General features: G+C 44.0%; 1 protein-coding gene across 4 annotated transcripts in view; it reads right to left on the bottom strand.

Annotated features, from left to right (window-relative positions):
- The window catches only part of CFAP221 (cilia and flagella associated protein 221), a 121,875-nt gene extending 98,563 nt beyond the window's left edge, over nt 1-23,312 (bottom strand). For 2 of the 4 annotated variants that reach the window (XM_061135236.1, XM_061135239.1), the window contains exons 1-6: nt 20,354-20,636; nt 20,062-20,247; nt 17,805-17,905; nt 3,710-3,796; nt 3,455-3,571; nt 1,866-1,966 (exon numbers count right to left, since the gene is read on the bottom strand). In XM_061135236.1, coding sequence (XP_060991219.1) covers nt 1,866-1,966; nt 3,455-3,571; nt 3,710-3,796; nt 17,805-17,905; nt 20,062-20,200 — 545 coding nt within the window. In that variant the 5' untranslated portion in view covers nt 20,201-20,247; nt 20,354-20,636. Of the gene's footprint in view, nt 1-1,865; nt 1,967-3,454; nt 3,572-3,709; nt 3,797-17,804; nt 17,906-20,061; nt 20,248-20,353; nt 20,637-23,239 lie in introns of those variants that run through there. The other 2 variants (XM_061135237.1, XM_061135238.1) reach the window with 2 other exon arrangements.
- Between the last annotated feature and the right edge of the window lie 631 nt (nt 23,313-23,943).

Below are 23,943 nucleotides of genomic sequence, written 5' to 3'. Positions count from 1 at the left end.
TCTCACATCAGCTGAACCAAGGCAACTGTTCCGGATCTAAATGGTGAGTTTCACTCAAAGGGCCTGAAGCTCATACACCCTGGTCACCCCCTCCCACCACAAAAAGCCTCAGTTGCTGCCTCTTTCCTCTGCTACTGGGTCTTCAGCAACTTGTATCCCCTTGCTCAGTGCTGCCTATGGGCACCTGAACATGCTCTGACCCCCCCACACAGGCTGGAGCCCACAGTCTTTGCTTACTCTCTGTCCTTAGATCAAGAGGCGTCTAGGGGCCTCCCTGGTTATCCAGTGGCTGGGACTCCTCACTCCCAATGCAGGGAGCCCAGGTTCAATCCTTGGTAGGGGAACTAGATTCCACATGCATGCTGCTACTAGGAGTTCACAGGTCTCAACTAAAGATCCTGCATGCTGCAACAAAGACCAAGGATCCCACATGCCACAACTAAGACCAGTTGCAGCCAAAAAAGAAAAAAAAAAGAGGTGCCTAGTATCTGCTAGCTACAGGCTGGGTTCATCACCTGCAAGACATGATCCATGATCTGTTGCCACCATGCTTTTGTACACCTGGTTTCCCTGCCTGGACGCCATCCTCACGGCCTACCCCATGGTGTCCTCTGAGGATAACTGGATGCCCCCCACCTCATGCGGGAGGACTTTCCTCATCCCCCCAATCACTTCTGTACTCCCTCTTCTGGACCCACACAGAAGCCCTTGTGTGCCTCGATGACAACACTTAGCAAGTGGTGTAATTTCTTAATGACATGGTTCTGTCCCCGTTAGACTTTAAGACCTTCGGAATGAGAGCTTTTGTCTATCGGTCTTTTTACATAGGTGATACTCAAAACATCGCCCAAGCAGGACTTCACCGGCAGTACACAGCCAGCATGGATACAAAACTGGAGCCAGGACCGGCAGGTCTCACCGCATCCACACTGCTAGGTATTAACAACTTGGTTACTGCATTACTGGAGGTGAGGGGTGGCAGAAGGGGCGCCAGGCAGCTGAGCTGGGGGGACAGGGACAGGACAGTGTGCATTTCTCAACCAGTACAGGAATATTTCAACATTTAACAAATTTTAACAACTGGTGTGGCCATTATATCTCAATGTCTAACTGCTCGACATTCATCTTCTTTATGTCTCTAGAGACACATGGCACTGTGTCTGGTAGTAGGTATTCAATAAATATTTACTGGAAAAACAAGAAGCATCTTAAAGTACACCTAAGTCATCAACTACTTTCCCAGCAAGGAGAAAGGACTTGAGATTTGGCTTCCATTGCGACCGTCTACTGCCTTTGCCTTCTCTGCTGCCAATCTAGCTAAAAACAGGTAAATGTCTGGGCATGAGACGCAAGCTGGTCCAACAGCGTTCAATCCAGTCCTGAGACTCCCATGTGAACACTCACAGCCTCACGGCCCCTCCACCCGCCCCTGTTGTCCATAGTGTCTGGACCTCCTGGCAGCTGTCTTGCCCCATGCAGGGGAGCCTGTTGAGAAAGAAGCCTGCGCAGGGCAGTGAAACCAAGACATGGAAAGGCTCAGGTTTCCCCAGCCTTTGTTAAACCTCTAGACCCAGTCACCCCTGAAGATCCACCTTGTTCCTTGCAGGTTGATGACCTAATACACTCCTTTCCCGCTTAACGATATTTTGACTTGAGTGGGTTTGTTTGTTTCCTCTTTTTAATTTTGGTTTTTTGGTTTTTGAGGTTTTGTTTTTTTTTTTTTTTGTCGTTGCAACTACAAGTCCAGTCTAATTCATCTAGGAGGAAACCTTTCCATTAGGAAAAATAGAAATCTAAATTTTTACATATGTGAGTCTATCTTTTCACATCCCATGACACTTCGGTAATTCATTTTGATAACTTACCTTTCACCAAGTAGAACATTTGATAGATTTATAAATGAGGGAAAGTCCAGTGTGTTCATGACAGGATAGGCATGAATGGGAATAAGCAAAGTCTCATCTCCCTAAAATTAACAAGAAAAAAGTCAAGTTAACCACGCTTAAGACTATAATTTTCAAAGATGAATTCGTAGATCCTTTATTTCTTGTCCTGTTTTCTATCATTAAAAAATATTTCCAGAAAAAAAGGGAAAAAATTTCCTTAAAAAAAAAACCTGAGTGCTTAAATATAACATTTGAGATATTGGCTTTTCTTAGTTATAAACAAAGTAGAGAACATTTTAAGTATATTTCATTGAAATTACATTCAATATTATTCAGGAAAGCTAAAGATAATCATATGATGACTTCATATAGAGATGAAGACAGTAATGTGTTTCTATTTCAGAATATTATAGAGGAAACAGTCTTGCATGGCCTGAGATAAAGAAAAGCCAGCACAGAATCAGCTGATCCAGACAGCACTGAACAGCAAACTGGACCAGCCAGAGGCACAGAGCCCTGCTTCTAGACCCACACAGCGCACGTCCTTGAGTAAGACTTCTGACCTCCCCACAGCTCATGTCTTCTTTTGCTTTCAACTGGGGATAATTCCACCTTTCTTCAAAGGTACTTTTGAGAATGAGAGCAGATGATGGCCTTAAAAAGTTCAAAGAGCCATACAAGTAGGAGGCACTACTAGCTTTGCTACTAATGACATGGTTCTGTCCCCGTTAGACTTTAAGACCTTCGGAATGAGAGCTTTTGTCTATCGGTCTTTTTACATAGGTGATACTCAAAACATGGCCCAAGCAGGACTTAGGGACTTTTCTTCTTGGTACAGAATATTCCTTCTGAAAGCAATATTCTGGTCTCATCTTTAGTTCCCTCTCCCTTCTTAAAAGCTGAAATTTGCTTATTGCTAAAGCATACTCTTCCACTTTAGTTTTGCAAAGTTAAATTTCGTTACCCTTGGGGCTTCTCAACTTGTAAGGGCCAGGCATGGAAGTCAGAGCAGGGGGCAGGAGGTGGGGTGAGCGCCAGCTTTGAGGGGGGGACTGGACAGCATGTGGACCTGGGGCCTGGGGGCCAAGGATGAATTAGGTGACCTGGGAGAGGCTCACAGAGCACAGCCTCTGCGGTCGGGCCACACAGGCCCCCTTCTCCCTGCAGACCCCCAGGGCTGCCTCGGGGGACGTCAGCCGTTAGTCCTAGGTGTTCATAATCACAGCTCAGGGTTGTTGCTGATTTTCTCGCCTAGCACTTAAAGGATAATGTTTAAGTTATTTGAAAAGCGTTCAGTAACTCCCAGGGCCACAAGATAAATTAGGTTTTTAGGCCAGGAAAAGTGAGAACAAGCAGTATCTCTGGCTCTGCCCCAGTGCTCAGCAACCTGAGGCTTCCGCAGCTGGGACCCACATCACTGGACAAGGACCCCCAAGCCACTCAGGTCGCTGCCTGAGGCACTGGGCTGAGAAACTTTACACTTGTAATTCCATCTCTTTCTTCTACTCTTGAAGATATACGTTTTGATACCATCCCACCCCCCCAGAATTTAACTTTAAGGCACTTACCTTACAGTGGACGCGGATGCAATCATAATAGTATCGCCACTCATCTGGAGAAAACGTAACGGTGATCCTGAGAGATAAGCCAGGGACAAGGCGTTGCTCCTGGAAGACAAGGGGGCTCTTGTCGGGAGACCCCAGAGACCACAGGAGCAGCACCATGGGCAACACACCACGTACCGTCCCAGACAGACCCCCCACACGGAAAGTGACATCCAACAGTGAACATCGAGGGAGGACAGCTCACCCAGGGACACTTACCTTTTTCACATACTTGACCTGAAAGTATTTGGTTTGCGGGGGTAAAATATGAACATGTATGTCTTCATTGCAAATATTGACCAGATGCTGGAGATAAAAAGAAGCATTCACATGAACACACTGCTTTATCTACCTGCATAGATATTTATACCCCACCTTCTTCCTAAAGGGAGGTGGAGATACGGTATGCTTTTATTTTTATTATTAAAAATTATTTTTTAAATTTTACATTGAAATAGTTGACTTATAATGTTCTATTAGTTTCACATGTACAACAAAGCTATTGAGTTATACATATATCCATTCTTTTTCAGACTTCTTTTCCATTTAAGTTATTACAGAACATTGAGAAGCGTTTCCTATGCTCTACAGTAAGTCTCTGTTGATTATATATTTTATAGGAGTGCATATATGTCAATCTCAAACTCCTAATTTATCCCTTCCCCTCAACCTTCCCCTTTGATAACCATAAATTTGCTTTCTGAGCCTGTTTCTGTTTTGTAAATAAGTTCATTTGTATCATTTTTTAAGATTCCACATATACATGATATCATATGGTATTTGTCTCTCTATCCATCTTACTTCACTTAGTATGATACTAAGTTCATCCATATTGCTGCAAATGGCATTATTTCATTATTACTCTAGGAGGTGAGTCCAAAAAGATCTTGCTGCGACTTATGTCAAAGAATGTTCTGCCTACGTTTTCCTCTAAGAGTTTTTATAGTATCCAGTCTTACATTTAGATCTTTAACCCACTTTGAGTGTATTTTTTGCATATGGTATATGTTCTACTTTCATTCTTTTCAATGTAGCTCTCCGGTTTTCCTAGCACTACTTACTGAAGAGACTGTCCTTCCCTCCATTGTGTATTCTTGCCTCTTCTGTCATAGATTGACCATAAGTGTGTACGCTTATTTCTGGGCTTTCTCTCCTGTTTCATTGATTTGTGTGTCTGTTTTAGTGTCAGTACCATACTGTTTTGATTTCTGTAGCTTTGTAGTTTAGTCTGAAGTCAGGAAACCTGATTTGTCCCATTCTGTTTTTCCTTTCTTAAGATTGTTTTGGCTATGGTGCACTTTTAAACTTTTTAAGTGATTTAAAATCTATCATATACTACTTAGCAGCTCAATTCCAGAAAAATAAATGACCCAATCAAAAAATGGGCCAAAGAACTAAACAGACATTTCTCCAAAGAAGACATACAGATGGCTAACAAACACATGAAAAGATGCTCAACATCACTCATTATTAGAGAAATGCAAATCAAAACCACAATGAGGTACCATTACACGCCAGTCAGGATGGCTGCTATCCAAAAGTCAACAAGCAATAAATGCTGGAGAGGGTGTGGAGAAAAGGGAACCCTCTTACACTGTTGGTGGGAATGCAAACTAGTTCAGCCACTATGGAAAACAGTGTGGAGGTTTCTTAAAAAACTGGAAATAGAACTGCCATATGACCCAGCAATCCCACTTCTGGGCATACACACTGAGGAAACCAGATCTGAAAGAGACACGTGCACCCCAATGTTCATCGCAGCACTGTTTATAATAGCCAGGACATGGAAGCAACCTAGATGCCCATCAGCAGATGAATGGATAAGGAAGCTGTGGTACATATACACCATGGAATATTACTCAGCCATTAAAAAGAATTCATTTGAACCAGTCCTAATGAGATGGATGAAGCTGGAGCCCCTTATACAGAGCGAAGTAAGCCAGAAAGATAAAGAACATTACAGCATACTGACACATGTATATGGAATTTAGAAAGGTGATAACGATAACCCTATATGCAGAACAGAAAAAGAGACACAGAAATACAGAACAGACTTTTGAACTTTGTGGGAGAATGTGAGGGTGGGATATTTCAAAAGAACAGCATGTATACTATCTATGGTGAAACAGATCACCAGCCCAGGTGGGATGCACGAGACAAGTGCTCCGGCCTGGTGCACTGGGAAGACCCAGAGGAATCGGGTGGAGAGGGAGGTGGGAGGGGGGATCGGGATTGGGAATACATGTAAATCCATGGCTGATTCATATCAATGTATGACAAAACCCACTGGAAAAAAAAAATAATAATAATAAAAATTAAAAAAAAAAAAAACAAAAGTCTACAAGCAATAAATGCTGGAGAGGGTGTGGAGAAAAGGGAACCCTCTTACACTATTGGTGGGAATGCAAACTAGTTCAGCCACTATGGAAAACAGTGTGGAGATTTCTTAAAAAACTGGAAATAGAACTGCCATATGACCCAGCAATCCCACTTCTGGGCATACACACTGAGGAAACCAGATCTGAAAGAGACACGTGCACCCCAGTGTTCATCGCAGCACTGTTTATAATAGCCAGGACATGGAAGCAACCTAGATGCCCATCAGCAGATGAATGGATAAGGAAGCTGTGGTACATATACACCATGGAATATTACTCAGCCATTAAAAAGAATTCATTTGAACCAGTCCTAATGAGATGGATGAAGCTGGAGCCCCTTATACAGAGTGAAGTAAGCCAGAAAGATAAAGAACATTACAGCATACTAACACATATATATGGAATTTAGAAAGATGGTAACGATAACCCTATATGCAAAACAGAAAAAGAGACACAGAAATACAGAACAGACTTTTGAACTCTGTGGGAGAATGTGAGGGTGGGATGTTTCAAAAGAACAGCATGTATACTATCTATGGTGAAACAGATCACCAGCCCAGGTGGGATGCATGAGACAAGTGGTCCGGCCTGGTGCACTGGGAAGACCCAGAGGAATCAGGTGGAGAGGGAGGTGGGAGCGGGGATCGGGATGGGGAATACGTGTAAATCCATGGCTGATTCATATCAATGTATGACAAAACCCACTGAAATGTTAAGTGATTGGCCTCCAACTAATAAAAAAAATAAATAAATAAATAAATAGAAAAAAAAATAAAAAATAAAAAAAATCTATCATATACTACTTAGAGAATCATGAAATAGATACAACAAATACCATTGATAGAATAATGAAATATGCCCATGTGAATCAGCCCAGCCTAAGACTTTTCCAGAGCTGCAACCCCAGGTGCCCCTGTGTGTGACCTAGCACACTCCCCTCCTCCCATCCTGACCAGTCACTATGTACCTTTTTGTTGAACTCAACTCACTCCTGTGATTCAGCTAAGCTAAGAAGCCAGTCACCTGCTCATCCTCAGTTTCTCTAATTACATGCCACTTGTCCTGGGGACCTGGTGACACTTATGCTTGACTGCATAAGTCAAAACATCAGGAAGAGGAGTGTGGAGAGGATGGCCCTCCATTCATCCCTGGGGTTAATAAAACAGAACACAAAGTCAGGAGTTCTCTCCTGGAGTCAGGAGCAGGCCCTCCTTTGAGACAGGACAACCTGCTTGGTAAGTTAAGTGGGTGTCTGAGTAGGGATGTTTTTCCTTTCTCTACATGAAAGGGGAGCAAGGACTCTAGGTTCTGGGATCTGGCCTTCACTTGGGCAAGAGAACAGTTAAGAGGCCCTTGATTTTCAATGTCCAGACCAGAGGCTGGGTGTACCACATGGCCCACTGTCCAATGCCTCAAATTCACTGAGTCTCTAAGTTAGACTTAAGATATAATCTCTTGATGAAACGACATCAAGGCTTGCATCGGTTAAAAGTTCTCATTGGTCATCTGTGAATATTCTTAAAGTGACTCTGTTTTGGCATATTTTTTTTGACTATAGTTGATTTACAATACTGTGTTAGTTTCAAGTGTCAAATTCAAGTTTCAGATTCTTTCCCAGCATAGGTTATTACAAGATACTAAATATAGTTCCCCATGCTATACAGTCAGCGCTGTTGTTTATCTGTTTTATATATAATAGTGTCTGTCTGTTAATCCCAAACTCCTAATTTATCTCTCGCCTCTTTCCCCTTTGGTTAAGTATAAGTTTGTTTTCTTGGTCTGTGAATCTGTTTCTGTTTTGTAAATAAGTTCATTTGCAGTATTTTTTTTTTTTGATTCCACATATAAGTGATATCATATAATATCTGTCTTTCTCTGTCTGACTTACTTCACTGAGTATGACAATCTCTGGTCCATCTCTGTCGCGGCAAACCTAAGTGTCCATCAATAGATGAATGGATAAAGAAAGTGTGGTACATACATACAACGGAATATTACTCAGCCATAAAAAGAATGATATATTGCCATGTGCAGCAACATGGCATATCGTTTTAATACAGGAGAAGCCTGAAAAAGAAAAAAAAAAGCTGCCAAGATCTCTCTTGACCTACAAGGAGCCTGGCAAACAAGAGTCTTGGTGAAGGTGTGGGCTCTGGAGTCTCCTGACCCCAAGAGTGGTCCTTCCAGGAGACTCTATGTACATATCGGGACAGTTCAATGCCCAAACTTCATTTCCTACCTTCTTTTATTTTTATAGTTTGTCAGCAGGTCAGTTTGATTTCTTGTCAAAACAAAAAAAAATTTATATATATATATATATATGCTTTCAGGGCTAAAATGGCATTCTGGCCTTTTCATTTATAACTAACACTGAGGGGAAAATAACCATCACTGAAAGGGGAAAAAAAGGACTTCCTTTGTGGTATAGTGGATGAATCTGCCTGTCAATGCAGGGGGCGGAGTCCAATTTCCTGGTCCGGGAGGATCCTACCTGCTGTGGAACAACAAAGCCTGCGTGCTCCAACCACTGAGCCCACGCACCAGAGCCCACAGGCCACGACGCCTGAGCCTGCAAGCTGCAACCACGAAGCCCTGGAGCCTGGACTGTGCTCCATCGCGGGAGAAGCCGCCGCGATGAGGGGCCGGGGCAGAGCAACTGCAGAGGAGCCCCTGCTCACCTTAGGAGAGAAAGCCCACACAGAACGACGGAGAGCCAGCACGGCCAAAAATACAACAAATAAGTAAAGTTTAAAAAAAAAGAAAAGGGAAATAATGGTGTCTCCTCAGGCCCATATTGACTCTAGGGTGAGACTCAGCCCTTGCTTCAGTGTTTCAGAATGGGCCCCCACGACCAACACACAGGGAACCAGCCACCGGGTACCAGGCAGTCACAGGCTGAAGAGCTGTTACTCTCGGGTCAGGGGGGACTTCGCAGGGACTGCTCACGGCTCCCCCACGTACACACTGCTCCTCACAGTCTCCCTTCCATCCCCTCCACGGGGCAGAGCAAACCCAGCCTCCAGTGAAGCGCTGGCTTTGGCGGGTAGGGTCCATAATCTTCAGTCCCAAGCGCTTACAGTATTTTCTAAACACATGTCGGCCTTCCCAAGTTGGGGTCCTTTTAATCCTTCCCCTCAGGGACACAGCTTCTCAGAGGTAAATACCTAACCACAGGCATCTGGGGGCAAAACACAAGCAGCTCTGTAAGTTCTTTAAAGCCGTTTGAGACAGGCTGGGATCTGGGACCTGGGACTCTGCTTTAGTGCTTGAGCCTGGACAAACGTCTCCCTGAGCAACAAAATACAAAGGGACCATAAGGAAAAAAAATTACTGCGAGCACGTGTTCAGCTCAGCTCAGCTCAGTCGCTCGGTTGTGTTTGACTCTTTGCGACCCCATGGCCTGCAAAACGCCAGGCTTCCCTTGTCCGTCACCAACACCCAAGGCTTGTGAGCATGTGAAGCTTGCCAGAATGTGTAGCTGGGGCAAACTATCTACAAAAAGACAAAAAACAAAACAAAACAAAACCCCAAACCCAACTGGCACTTCTGAAGTGCAGTCGTCCGTGCCAAGTCGCTTCAGTCCTGTCCGACTCTGTGGGACCCTATGGGCTGTAGCCCAGGCTCTTCTGTCCATGGGATTCTCCAGGCAAGAATACTGGAGTGGGTAGCCATTCTCTTCTGCAGGGGATCTTCCCGACCCAGGGATGGAACCCTGCTGCAGCAGGAGCCCCAGTAAAGCCCTGCCTGAATTTCTTGTGTGGCCTCAGATGGATAATGCATTTTACTTTAAAATTTTGCTCAGTAATGCATTTCTCCAAAATGGGAGAGTAAAATTGATGCTCCAGAAAGATATACTATGTTTACACTGGAGCTTCAGGTCCTGACCCTCACACACTGACTTGAAGCCATTGAGATATGTGGCCCTAGTTTGAGAAGCAAGATCCTGGGGCAGAGGGGTCTCTGAAAGCTGCGACAGGGAGTTGAAAACTAATACAATTATTTCAGAAAGCTGGGAAGGACTGTGACTCTACATAAGGCTGTGTATGCTGACAACTTTGTTTTGGGCTGGTCACAGTAACACTGATTGTCTCATCGGAAAATTGATTAATTATTTACTTAATAAACATAGTTTCCCAGACAAAATCTCTCCTCAGAGGGAAAGAGAACTTAAGAGGTCTTGGTTTGGAGAAAACTGGGAACCATTATTTCAACTTTTAAAGTAAATCGAAACATTGATTTCTATGTGAATCTAAGTAAAAGGTTTTAAAGCATTTAACCAGATCTGGATCAATCTCAAATGTTAATGAACAATTTATTGTGGTTTTAAACACACATTCAATCATTCCATTCTTGTGCAATTTGTACCATTTCCTATAACAAAACCAAGATAAAGTGCAGAGTTGAATTTCCCCCCTTGTTTGGCAAGAATCTCAAGGTAACTGCCTTAGGCTTCTGCTTAACTTTGCTGATAGAAATAGGAGGCTGGGTCTCCCAGAATGTTATTAAGATGAAATAATTTTGTACTTTTAACTGTTTGTTTTAATGTCTGATAGAAGCAGTGTGACTATTCAGACTTTACCTTGTATTTACTTGGAACTAGTGAGACTCCGCCAAGTCACTCTCTTCCAATAAAGTGAGTTCAATATCTTGACAAGTGTTTACTGAGTGTGTTCTGTGTGATAGGTATTGTGTTGTACATAAGACAGAGATGGATGTTCTTCAGCAGAATGAAGCTTTTACCCCCTCCCCAAACCCGAGGATCCAGGTAAAGCAGCCTGCACCCTGGACACCAAACCTGCCACATGCTTGCCCCCCGAGCCTCTCTCTGCGTCTCCCTCCACTCCCCGAGTGCCTGCTCCCCACCTCCCACTTTGCTTGGGCTATCCCAGATGGCTTCTTCGACATAAATCTTTGATGCAGTGTGACCAGTAAGCTCATGAAAAGATGCTGAACGCTATCAGTCACTAAGGAAATGCAAAAAGAACAACAGTGAGTGGTGAACTCAAAAAGACATAGCCACACCCCAACAACTGGAACATGTGAGTGTGACTTTATTTGGGAAAACAGTGACTGCAGGTGCTATTAAGTTAAGGACCTTGAGACGAGATCATCCTGGATTACCCGGCTGGTCCCTCAGTCCAATGACAAGCTTCCTTTCAGAGACAGAAGAGGAGACAAAGGGAGTGGGAGGAGAAGCCAGGTGAAGACGGAGGCCAAGGTTTCAGGTCATTAAGCCTCAAGACAAAGAGCACCCAGTGCCGCCAGAGCTGGGGAGAAGCGAGGAAAGAGTCCTCCCTAGAGCCTGTGAAAGGAGGGGGGCCCGGCTGACACCTTCAGTTTGGACTCCAGCCTCCAGAATGCGTTTCTGGTTTTCTAAGCCCCTAAATTCATGGTAATTTGTAAGGCAGCCACAGAAAACCAACATACCATACAACCTAATTCCACTTCTTAATACATACCCAAGAGAAATGAAAATATATCCACGCAAAAACATGTACACAAAGGTCCATGATGACATTATTCCTAATAGCCCCAAAGATAAAATCCAAATGTTCATCAACTGGCAGAACAGGGAAAATGTGAATGGTGTGAAGGTTCCTTAAAAAAAACTAAAACTAGAGCTACCATATGATCCTGCAATCCCACTCCTGTGAATATACCCAGAGAAAACCATAATCCAAAAGATACATGCACCCAATGTTCACAGCAGCACTGTCTACAATACAGAAGCTCTACACAGTCAGCAAAAACAAGACCGGGAGCTGACTGCGGCTCCGATCACGAATTCCTTATTGCCACATTCAGACTTAGATTGAAGAAAGTAGGGAAAACCACTAGGCCATTCACGTATGACCTAAATCAAATCCCTAATGATTATACAGTGGAAGTAACAAATTCAAGGGATTACATCTGATACACAGAGTCCCTGAAGAACTATGGACGGAGGTTCATGACACTGTACAGGAGGCGGTGGTCAAAACTATCCCCAAGAAAAAGAAATTAAAAAAGGCAAAATGGGTGTCTGAGGAGGCCTTACAAAGAGCTGTGAAAAGAGAAGTAAAAGGCAAAGGAGAAAAGGAAACATATATCCTTCTGAATGCAGAGTTTCAAAGAATAGCAAGGAGAGGTAAGATAGCTTTCCTAAGTGATCAATGCAAAGAAATAGAGGAAAACAATAGGATGGAAAAGACTAGAGATCTCTTCAAGAAAATTAGAGGTACCAAGGGAACATTTCACGCAAAGAAGAGCAAAATAAAGCAGAGAAATGCTATGGACCTAACAGAAGCAGAAAATAATAAGAGGTGGCAAGAATACACGGAAGAACTATACAAAAAAGATCTTAATGACCCAGATAACCATGATGGTGTGATCATTCACCTAGAGCCAGACATCCTGGAATGGGAAATCAAGTGGGCCTTAGAAAGCATCACAGTGAACAAAGCTAGTGGAGGTGATGGAATTTCAGCTGAGCTATTTCAAATCCTAAAATATGATGCTGTTAAAGTGCTGCACTCAATATACCAGCAAATTTGGAAAACTCAGCAGTGGTCAGAGGACTGAAAAAAGTCAGTTTTCATTCCAATCCCAAAGAAAGGCAATGCCAAAGAATGTTCAAACTACAATTGTGTACAAATGAGTACAAACACAATTGTACTCATCTCACATACCAGCAAAGTAATGCTCAAAATTCTCTAAGACAGGCTTCAACAGTACATGAACCGAGAACTTCCAGATATTCAAGCTGGATTTAGAAAAGGCAGAGGAACCAGAGATCAAATTGCCAATATCTGTTGGAGCATAGAAATTTAGATCATAGCAAGAAATTCGGATCAAAGAAAGAGAATTCCAGATAAACATCTACTTCTGCTTCATTGACTATGCTAAAGCCTTTGACGATGCAGATCACAACAAACTGCGGAAAATTCTTCAAGAGATGAGAATACCAGACCACCTTACCTGCCTCCTGAGAAATCTGTATGCAGGTCAAGAAGCATCAGTTAGAACTGAACATGGAACAATGGACTGGCTCCAAATTGAGAAAGGAGTAGGTCAAGGCTGTATATTGTCACCCTGCTTATTTAACTTATATACAGAGTACATCATGCAAAATGCTGAGCTGGATGAAGCACAAGCTGGAATCAAGATTGCTGGGAGAAATATCAATAACCTCAGATATGCAGATGACACCACCCTTATGGCAGAAAGCGAAGAGGAACTAGAGAGCCTCTTGATGAAAGTGAAAGAGGAGAGTGAAAAAGCTGGCTTAAAACTCAGCATTCAAAAAACAAAGATCATGGCATCCGGTCCCATCACTTCATGGCAAATAGATGGGGAGACAATGGAAACATTGAGAGACTTTATTTTTTTGGGCTCCAAAATCACTGCAGATGGTGACTGCAGGCATGAAATTAAAGGACCCTTGCTCCTTGGAAGAAAAGCTATGACCAATCTAGAAAGCATATTAAAAAGCAGAGACGTTACTTTGCTGACAAAGGTCCATTTAGCCAAAACTATGGATTTTCCAGTAATCATATATAGACATGAGAGTTGGACCATAAAGAAGGCCGAGTGCCAAAGAATTGATGCTTCTGAACTGTGGTGTTGGAGAAGACTCTTGAGAGTCCCTTGGAAAGCAAGGAAATCAAACCAGTCAATCCTAAAGGAAATCAGTCCTGAATATTCATTGGAAGTACTGATGTTGAAGCTGAAGCTCCAATACTTCGTCCACCTGATGCAAAGATCTGACTCACTAGAAAAGACCCTGATGCTGGGAAAGATTGAAGGCAGTTAAAGGCAGAAGGTGACGACAGAGGATGAGATGGTTGGATGGCATCACCGACTCAATGGACATGTGTTTGACAAAGTTCCAGAAGATGGCGAAGGGCAGGGAAGCCTGGTGTGCTGCCGTCTATGGGGTTGCAGAGTCAGATGTGACTGACTGAACAACAATAACAAAGGACATGAAGTAATCTGTCCATTGACAGAGGACTGAATAAAGACGTGGTACATCTACACAATGGAGTGTTTCTTAGTTATAAAAAAGCATTAATGCCACATAAATAGTGCCATATAAAATGCCATATAAAAAAGCACAGTGCCACATAAAAGGTGGCATTATGAAATGCCATTTCCAGCAACATGGATGGACCTAGAAATCATCATACTGAGTGAAGAAAGCCAGACAAAGAAAGAGAAATATTGGGTTGGCCATAAGTTCGTCTGAGTTCTTCTATAATGTATTCTGAAAAATTCAAATGAACTTTTTGGCCAGCTCAATATCATATGATATCATTTTTATGTGGAATCTAAAACACAAGTGAACTTATTTACAAAACAGAAATAGACTCACAGACACAGAATACAAATTTATGTTTACCAGAGAGAAAAAGCAGGGAGGGATAAATTAAATGTTTGGGATTAAAAGATACACACCACTGTGTATAACATAGATAACCAACCGGGACCTACTGCGTAGCACAGGGGAGTATACTCAGTATCTTGTAATAACCTATAATGGAAGAGAATGTAAATGAAGAATATACATATTTATATACAAAAATATACACATATAATTGAATCACTTTGCTGTACATTTGAAACTAATACAGCATTTTAAATCAATTATATGTCAATAAAAATTTAAAAAAATTTTTGAAAAGTGATATAACCATACAACAGAACATTATTTGCCCATAAAAAGGAATGAAGTACCTATTCATGCTACAAATTCAATGAGCCTGGGAAACATGCCGAATGAAAGAAGCCAGTTGCCAAAGACCACATGTTGTGTGATTCTATTTACCTGCAATGTTCAGAACAGGCAAATCTGTAACAATAGAATGTGGATCTGGCTGCTTAGGGTGGAGGTGGGGTGAGCAAAGGAATGAGAGTGAAGAGGGTTGGGAACAGGCAGTTAACTGTTCATTCATTGCAAACAACAATTATTTTAGATCCATTCTATCATCATCTAGGGGCTTCCCTGGTGGCTCAGTGGTAAAGAACCTGCCTGCCAATGCAGGAGGTGTGGGTTCGATCCCTGGGTCGAGTATTTCCCCTGGAGAAAGAAATGGCTACCCACTCCGGTATTCTTGCCTGGAAAAATCTCGTGGACTCCTCCCATGGAGGAGCATGGTGGGCTACTGTTCATGGGGCTGCAAGAGTGGGACATGACTAAACAACCCCAGCATCTAGACAGCAAACCTAATAACCAGGAAATGCAAGTTCCAAAATGAATGGTTAACCTTGGTCTGTGATGCTGTGTTCTAAGAAATGTGTCCTCGCAGACTGAGGGGTAAAGTTCCTAATCACAGTTTTAAATCCTGACCCTTTTCCTAAGAGGAGGTACTCGGCCCCTAACAGCTTCCTCCACTGATCCCTTCTCTCTCCTCCCTCTTCAATGCGTAAGGACTCAAGGAAGCTGCATTGTCTGTTGGCCGGGGCCTTGCTTTCTGACAGTTTTACCATCTGTCAGTCTCCCCACTCTGAGAATGAGTCTAATATGATCCACTTTAAGACACAGTTTTGGGGGCTGGGAGAAATAAGGCATTTGGGATTACCATATACTCATCACTATATATGAAACAGATAATCAAAAAGACCTACTGTATAGCACAGGGAGCTGTACTCAATATTTTGTAATAACCTATATAGGAAAAGAATCTCAAAAGGAATGCACTATATCTAAATGCAGTCTTGTAGTGGGAGGGGACATCACACACAAGCCAGTCTCAGGGCCTGTGTGAGACATCCCACATCCATCGACCTCACTCCAACACGTGCCCAGAGGCTGGCCTGGCTCGGTCCCTCGACGAGCTGGAGTAGTTCTAACATCTTACTCAGTGTGACTTTGGGGGATCACAGTGGGGGTCACCGAGATTGTGGAGCAGGTTTAAATGGTCAGGTCCCTTTTAACGGTGGGTTAGGAGTCCTGTAGTCAACCAAGCCCTCCCTAGTTGGGATATCTCAATCAAAAAAGGGGACCCAGCAAGGCCGGGACCTCTGTGATGGACAGCTGTCCCCACAGCTGCAGCCAGTCTGCAGGGCAGCCTTCACCTGTCCCTTCTGTGGAGGTCGGTGGAGCCGCCGTCCCAGCTCTGGCTGGAGTCTCTGGCCACAATGACTGATGTAGGCCTGGCCATCTGACCCAAGCAGGTGGAATGGAAGCCTTGCTGGACTGTCCTAAGAAAGGGACATCTCTCCCGCTGGTGCTGTTGGCTGGAGCAGGAGGGCACTGGTTGGGAGGAAGGCAGCCTAGAGTGAGTCTGTCTCATCACTGTGCTCTGGAGGCGAGTCTTTAACCTTACCGAATCACGGTTTTCTCATCTCTACAAAAAGAGTGACAATACAACCGCCACAAAGCTGGTGTAAGGACCAAACTGAAACACGTGAGACATGAGGCGTAGTTCCTGGCCCTCGAGGACCCCTGAGAAACAGCACCAGTTTGGAAAGAGTATTGGGAGGTGCCTTTGGCAGAGGGAGGAAACCTGTCCACGGAAACTGATGCAACTTTAAAATTTCTCCTCCTAGAACTACTGCCTTCACTATGGAAAACAGTGTGGAGATTTCTTAAAAACTGGAAATAGAACTGCCATATGACCCAGCAATCCCACTTCTGGGCATACACACTGAGGAAACCAGATCTGAAAGAGACACGTGCACCCCAATGTTCATCGCAGCACTGTTTATAATAGCCAGGACATGGAACCTAGATGGGCAACCTAGATGCCCATCAGCAGATGAATGGATAAGGAAGCTGTGGTACATATACACCATGGAATATTACTCAGCCATTAAAAAGAATTCATTTGAACCAGTCCTAATGAGATGGATGAAGCTGGAGCCCCTTATACAGAGTGAAGTAAGCCAGAACGATAAAGAACATTACAGCATACTAACACATATATATGGAATTTAGAAAGATGGTAATGATAACCCTATATGCAAAACAGAAAAAGAGACACAGAAGTACAGAATAGACTTTTGAACTCTGTGGGAGAAGGTGAGGGTGGGATGTTTCGAAAGAACAGCATGTATATTATCTATGGTGAAACAGATCACCAGCCCAGGTGAGATGCACGAGACAAGTGCTCGGGCCTGGTGCACTGGGAAGACCCAGAGGAATCAGGTGGAGAGGGAGGTGGGAGGGGGGATCGGGATGGGGAATACGTGTAAATCCATGGCTGATTCATATCAATGTATGACAAAACCCACTGAAAAAATAAATAAATAAATAAATAAAGGAGAAACTGGGGGAAAAAAAAAGAAAATAAATAAATAAATAAAAGGATTTGATGGGGTTAAAACTCAAAAAAAAAAAAAAAAGAACTACTGCCTTTCCTGGTCAAATTTACATCTTCTGTTGATTATGCTGCTCTTTAGATGAATGAGTACCATAAATGAGAATATTCATGTCATTTCATTATTGTAATTATCCCACTATCTACACAGGGGTTGGGGAGGGAAGGGTTGGGAATTTGGGATTAGCAGATGCAAACTATTACACATAAAATGGATACACAACAAGGTCCTACTATAGAACACAAAGAACTATATGCAATATTCTGTGACAAACCATAATGGAAAAGAATATAAAAAAGAATGTATATATGTATGTACGGGGCTTCCCTAGTGGCTCAGATGATAAAGAATCCACCTGCAATGCAGGACATCTGGATTTGATCCCTGGGTTGGGAAGATCCCCTGGAGAAGGAAATGGCTACCCATTCCAGTATTCTTGCCTGGAGAATCCCATGACCAGAGAAGCCTGGCGGGCTACAGTCCATGGGGTTGTAAAGAGCTGGACATGACTGAATGACTAAGCACGCACATATATAGGTATAACGGAAACACTCTGCTGTATACTTAAAACTAACACAACATTGTTATTCAACTATACTTCAAAGAAATTTTTAAATTAAAAAACAAAAAGGACCTACCAATATCTGCTGGTGTTGTTTTTCTACTTGATAGCCTCCAAAATGTAATATGCCAGGTTTTGCCTGTATGACCTTATTATTCAGAAGATTTGCAAAAACCTCTGTAAAAGCAATGCAGATAAGTATACCACAAGATGAGACAAAAAAATATTAAGCGAAAGAAGATCCTATCAACATGGACTCCCTTTAATTTAGGGTGTTTTATGCACATGAAAGTTTCAGACAGAGGATACAGCTGTCAACAATTAATGACTGTTCCACATGAACTGGACTGCTTCTCCCACTATTTTAACATTTTGCTTGGGAGATATTACCATCACGAGACAAATTCACATTTGTTTTTTATTATCTATTAAAATAACTTGCTCTGTACACATTGTGTAAAAGTCTTCATAATAAAACAAGCCTGTAAAGGACACACACTGTATAATACTGTGATTGTTATGTAATGAATGTCCACTTCAAAGAATGCAAACACCAAGTGTTTCATTTTATTGCTATGTATTTAACTGTTACTATTTGCTTTCCTCTGCATTGAATTATAGTGTGATACTGAGTAATCCTAAAGCTCTGAATAATTATCACTCTGGATGGTAATGTCTCAATTTGCTCTTGACATGTGAGTGTCTTTTTTTTTTTTTTTCCCCTAGTTTTGAGAACAAAGTGAGGACAGCTGGGCTCATAGAAGTGTCCAGGTCTACAAAACTCACCCCAGCTCCGCTGGGCTTCAAGCCCCTAGCTCTGCTGTGCTTCATGCCTGGCATTTGTTTATAATCTTCCATTGTTTCCATTTTGTAAAAATCAAGCCCAGGCCTGATTCTGACCAGCAAACTGCCTCCTCTGAAGTGAATGCACTGTCTAGTTTCTTACAGATGACAGCCTTTTCCCTTCAGCTGTACCCAGACCTCGTGAGTCACAGACACCCTGACCCCAGCCTCCACCCTCTGTGACTTTGTGTCCACTGAAGTGGGTGTGAAATGTTTGCTGTTTTTGTTCCTCCAGGGACGAGCAGTTACTGTTGTCAGCTTTGGGCCAAACTGAAGGGCTAGACTAGGGTAAGGATGGTGTCTCAGGGGGTTGTCTGGTAAATTTTTAAGTATTTTTTAAAATTTTATTTTTGTTTATTTGGCTGTGCCAGGGCTTAGTTGCAGCATGTGGGATCTAGCTCCTTGACCGGGGATCAAACCTGGGTTACCTGCACTGAGAGCTTTGAGTCTTAGCAACTGGACCACAGGGAAGTCCAATTTTTAAGTATTAAAATGAACATTACTTGGTAATGTTTTTTAATGCTGAGAGTTTTGGTTTTAGGCCCACAATACAGATGTAAAATGGGCATTGCCCTGTTAATACCCAGAAATGGTCAAGTACACTGATTTGCATTCAACGTGCTCTAAAGTAACAACAGAGCCACACCAAATGCTGCATGCCCCTCGTTTGCGATGGGCCTTGGATGGTGAGCAGGAAACAAGCTGGCTGAGACACAGAGATCTGGACGCCGGGTGGCTACAGCTGAGCGCCAACCCACCACTCAGCTGAGTCACCCTGGTGGATTCATCTGAGCTTTTGGAGTCTCAGCTTCCCCAGGAGTAAAATGGAAATAGACAGGATTGTGATGTTAAGGTGGATTCAGTGAGAATATAGGCAAAATGATTAGCCTTCTACACAAAAGCTATAGGATTTACCAGGCTTTCTAGGCTAAGGATGTGCACAGAAAAAGGCAAGAAGGTGTAAACGCAAGTGGCCTTGAAGGAACAGGAGTAACAGGTGTGGCTGGAAGTGGGGGACGGGAGGGGTGAGAATGGACAGTTTCAGATCCAGGCAAAGGGGGCCAAACGACAAGCAAAGGAACCGAAACTTTATTCTTTACACAAGAGGATCCCCTGAGAACATTCAAACAGGGTGGGGATAAGAGCCAGCCTGGATTCTAGAACAGAAAATGCTGGGGGGTGAAGGGTGGATGGGAGGAGAGCTAGGACTACAGTAGTCCTGGTGACCTTCTGAGGACAAAGTATGGCCATAGAGCAAAGACACTTGAGGAAGTGGAAGAAACAGAACTTGGCGATTAATTTTCGCCACAAAAGTCTACCAGTTAAGCGAATGGATCTAAATAGAACCATTGTTCATAATAATAAAAACTCTTACAAGCCTGTAAAACAATATAGATAAATCAGCACCCAAAATTCCATTATGCTTTCTGGACTTTGGATCCTCTGGGAAGACCTGAGTTATAAAGCAAACCTGTTTTCTAACCACTTACTTGACTCTAGGAGATGATTGGGTACTTCTTTTGGTCTCTTGGGTTCCTCCACTAGGTTCCTTAAAAGGAGGGGCGACACATTTTGAAATGGTTCTTCAGCATTCTTTACTTCTCTGCTGGGGGTTTTCACCGCTGCCATTTTATCATGAAAAATGGAGTCTTCTTTTTAAAGCCAAAGGTCATTTCCTGGGAAGAAAGCAGCAGTAGTATAATCATCCACAGAAAACCACACACCGTTGACAAATGTACCTCTTGCCACTGTGTGGTCTACTGTGGCTCAGGTCTTCCCCACCTCTCATCTCACTCCCGGCCACTCTGTGCCCACACAGGTTGTCCTGTTCATCTTGCGTCACACATCAACCGCAATGCCATGTTGTAACCGAAAGTCGGGTCCAGCTGTTCACTATTCAAAAGCCAATAAAGAGGCAAGGCTGGTGGAAAGGAAAGTTTCCTTTATTTTGGATGCCAGCAAACACGGGGTGCTGGACTTCTGTCGAAAGGATGACTTACCACCCCCCACAACTGACAACCAATGGACAAGACAAAGGAAGGGGGCTACAGACAGAAATAGCACAGTCAGCTCTAACAGTCATCTTGAAATTGGTCATGCAGTGATCTGACCAGTGTCATCCTGATTGGTGTAAGTAACAGTCAATCTTCAGTTCTAGTCGACTTGTTCCCTTTCTTTGAGGCCACTTCTCTGGAGGTGGCAGCTTATGTCACAGTCATGTACGGATGTGAAAGTTGAACCATAAAGAAGGCTGAGCCCTGAAGAACCGATGCTTTCAAATTGTCTGGAGAAGACTCTTGAGAGTCCCTTGGACAGCAAAGAGATCAAACCAATGAACCCTGAAGGAAATCAAGCCTGAATATTCATTGGAAGGACTGATGTTGAAGCTGAAACTCCAATACTATGGCCACCTGATGCAAAGAGCTGACTCATTAGAAAAGATTCTGATGCTGGGAAAGATTGAGGGCAGGAAGAGAAGGAGGTGATAGAGGATGAGATGGTTGGATGGTGTCATCAACTCAATAGATACGAGTTTGAGCAAACTCTGGGAGATGGTGAAGGACAGGGGAGCCTGGTGTGCTGCAGTCCATGGGGTCATGAAGAGCTGGACATGACTGAGCAACTGAACAATGAATGTCATAGCTACAGTCTGGTCGTCATAGAGCTAACTTCTTCCACCCGGTGGTGGTTTCAGTCTCTCTATCACAACTCCGAGGATATGGCTCAGATTACCTATAGCCCTCAAGAAGGAACTAAAGGTCCTTGACTTTGCTTACGGACTAAACTCTTATTATCTTGTCCTATTTAACTGCTCTCCTCTACTTTTGCGTTTTCTCACTTCTCTGATTGGACTTATTCTTTGGCTAAGTTTTCCCAGAGACAAAAGGCAGGCTGAGGACATGGAAGGAAGGATACAGGGTCCTGCTCTGTTTCAGCGTCACAGCTCAAAACTCTGCTGTGGTCCTTAATTCTCCTTAAAAGCTTTTCTCAAAATGTAGTCCTGATGCTTTCTGAGGCTCTCGTGGCCAGTGAAGTTTGCAAAATGTTGAAGTCAGCAGTTAAACAGGACTGTTTTTTTTTTTTTTCAAATTTGCTTGTGCTGGGTCTTCATTGTGGCTTGAAGCCTTCTCCAGTTACTGCATCTGGGCTTGGTTGCCCTGTAGCATATGGGGTCTTAGCTCCCTGATAAGAGATCAAACCCAAATCCCCTGCATTGGAAAGCAGACTCTTAAGCCCTGGACCACCAGGGAAGTCCCAAACCGGACTCTTCTTTATAAGATCTCTCCGAATCAGTTTCTTAGATGAATGTGACCATGAAACCCTTTAACACTGGGAGATACTGGCATAATGAGTCATCTTCCTGGGCCCCTCTGTGGGGAGAGGATGTGGAAAGCCACAGACCTCCTCCCCCGCCACTGGGGGCCTTCCTAAGAGCTCTGTTCTAGGACACCGGGTCCCAGCTCATGTCACACCTTTTGGCAGACTTGCCTTGGGAGTCTGATCCTGCCCTTCGATGTTCTTTAGCAATTGCTGTCTTTACTGCTCCTCTGGTGTTAATCACTTATTGCCTTGTGATGACACTTTACAAATCCCACAGGACTATATGTTCCAGAGCTAAGTCTCTAAACTTGGCGGCTGCTCTGTGAAGCCCCTGAAATTGGATGTAAAATCATATGTGGATTTTTACGTGCCTTTTTGTGTGTTTGAGAAGACTCATAGTTTTAGATTCCTTAAAGACTACAATATCAAGCAAAATACACTGACCATACCGAAGAAATGCTTAATAATCACTTTCTGAAACGAGTTTCTCCTTTCCCCTCACGGCCCAACCCCCTTCACTTGCACGGCTGAGGGTGCCCACTCCTCAGAACAGCCTCCATCTCGCCCGCCAACCCTTCCTTCAGCCTTCCTTCCTCCAGCCTTCCTTCCCCTCCAACCGTTCAACATCTACCCCGGTTCACTCTCCAGCCCTCTTCCTTCAACTTCCCTGCCTCTACTTCAGGGCGGCACATAGCTAAACGGTTGTCACCCGACTCCTATCCCAGGTCACTCACCTCCAAGGTGAACTGTCCCCCTCCGTCCCTGCTCCCCACCCCCTCCCCAGGTAACCTTGGTTTCGGGCCCCAAGCTCTGCGGAACAGTCCCTTCCACCCCTGCAAACGCCGGCTCCCCTCAGCGCCCATTTTTACTCCAGCCCCTGGCCGGAGCACGGTCTACCCCTGACCCAGGCGCCACCCCCATCCTCATTTCACCCCTTGGGCCCTACCTCCCCTCCGCCCCCGCCCAGGTTGACCTGCGGCTGGACACCCTCCGGGGGTTCAATTCGCTCCCTGCCCGCCTCCGCCCCGCCCCGCCCCAGCCTTAGGTCCCAGGCCGCTCAGCCCAGAGCGGCTTCCCCGGGCGGGAATCCCTTCCCGGAGCGTCGCCATGACGACGCGGACGCTCCCGGGGTCGCGGCCGGACGCGACCAAACCGCCTGGGACGGGGGGGGGACCCGGGCAGAGGTCTGAAAGTGGTGGGTCAGTTCTGGGGACTCAGAGCAGCCTCTGGAGTCTCTAGACATTATAATGTCATCCCAGACACCAATCCCAGTATCAGTCACAAATATTTCAGAATGTACCGCCAAAAGATAAGGAGCCCTTTTAAAAATATAACTGCAATCAGTACCTAAAACATTACGTAATTTCTTAGCAACTTCAAATACTTGGTACTCAATTTTCGTAAACGTCGTATTTTTTTTGAGTTTGAATCACAGTTCAAATAAAATCCACACATTATAATAAACTGATATGTCCTTTAGGCCCCTTTTTATGGGTAGATTCTCCCGCCATATCTTTTCGTTGTTGTTACAATTTGTTCATTGAAGAAACGGTTTCTGTCCTGATAATATGTGGGGATGATAAACCACAAAACCGGACCGGCTCCCCAGACCTGCTGCTCCGTTTCCTTCGGTCTGCTCACCCTCGGACATGATTCCTTACACTGATAGCCCAGGTTCCTCTTCCCAGGATCTGTCCTCGCCTCGCTCCCTCCATGCTTGAGGGGTCACTTGCGCGATGTTATTTGTTGCTTCATGTTGATAAGAGATTGCCATAGGAATCCAATAAGGATACCTGCCTTTCCCACACCTTCGTCACCTGTGCTGCATGTGTTGTTGTCCTGACCTCCAATATTCACCTTTCCCATCTTCCCATTCTTCAACTCCTCCTTTCTACCTTCCATCATCCCTGATTAAAAATAAAACATCTACCCATCTTTCAAGGCTCCCACTAGAGATGGTGTGTCCGCTATTGGCCCCTTAACCCTCCAGACCAGAAGGGTTGTTTCCTTTCTCTGGGCTCCCATTCAGTTTGTTCTGTCATCTTTGTCGC

Source organism: Dama dama, chromosome 33 (genome assembly GCF_033118175.1).
Source record: "Dama dama isolate Ldn47 chromosome 33, ASM3311817v1, whole genome shotgun sequence".
In the NCBI taxonomy this organism is placed as follows: Eukaryota; Metazoa; Chordata; class Mammalia; order Artiodactyla; family Cervidae; genus Dama; species Dama dama.
This window is presented reverse-complemented; position numbering and strand designations above follow the sequence as displayed.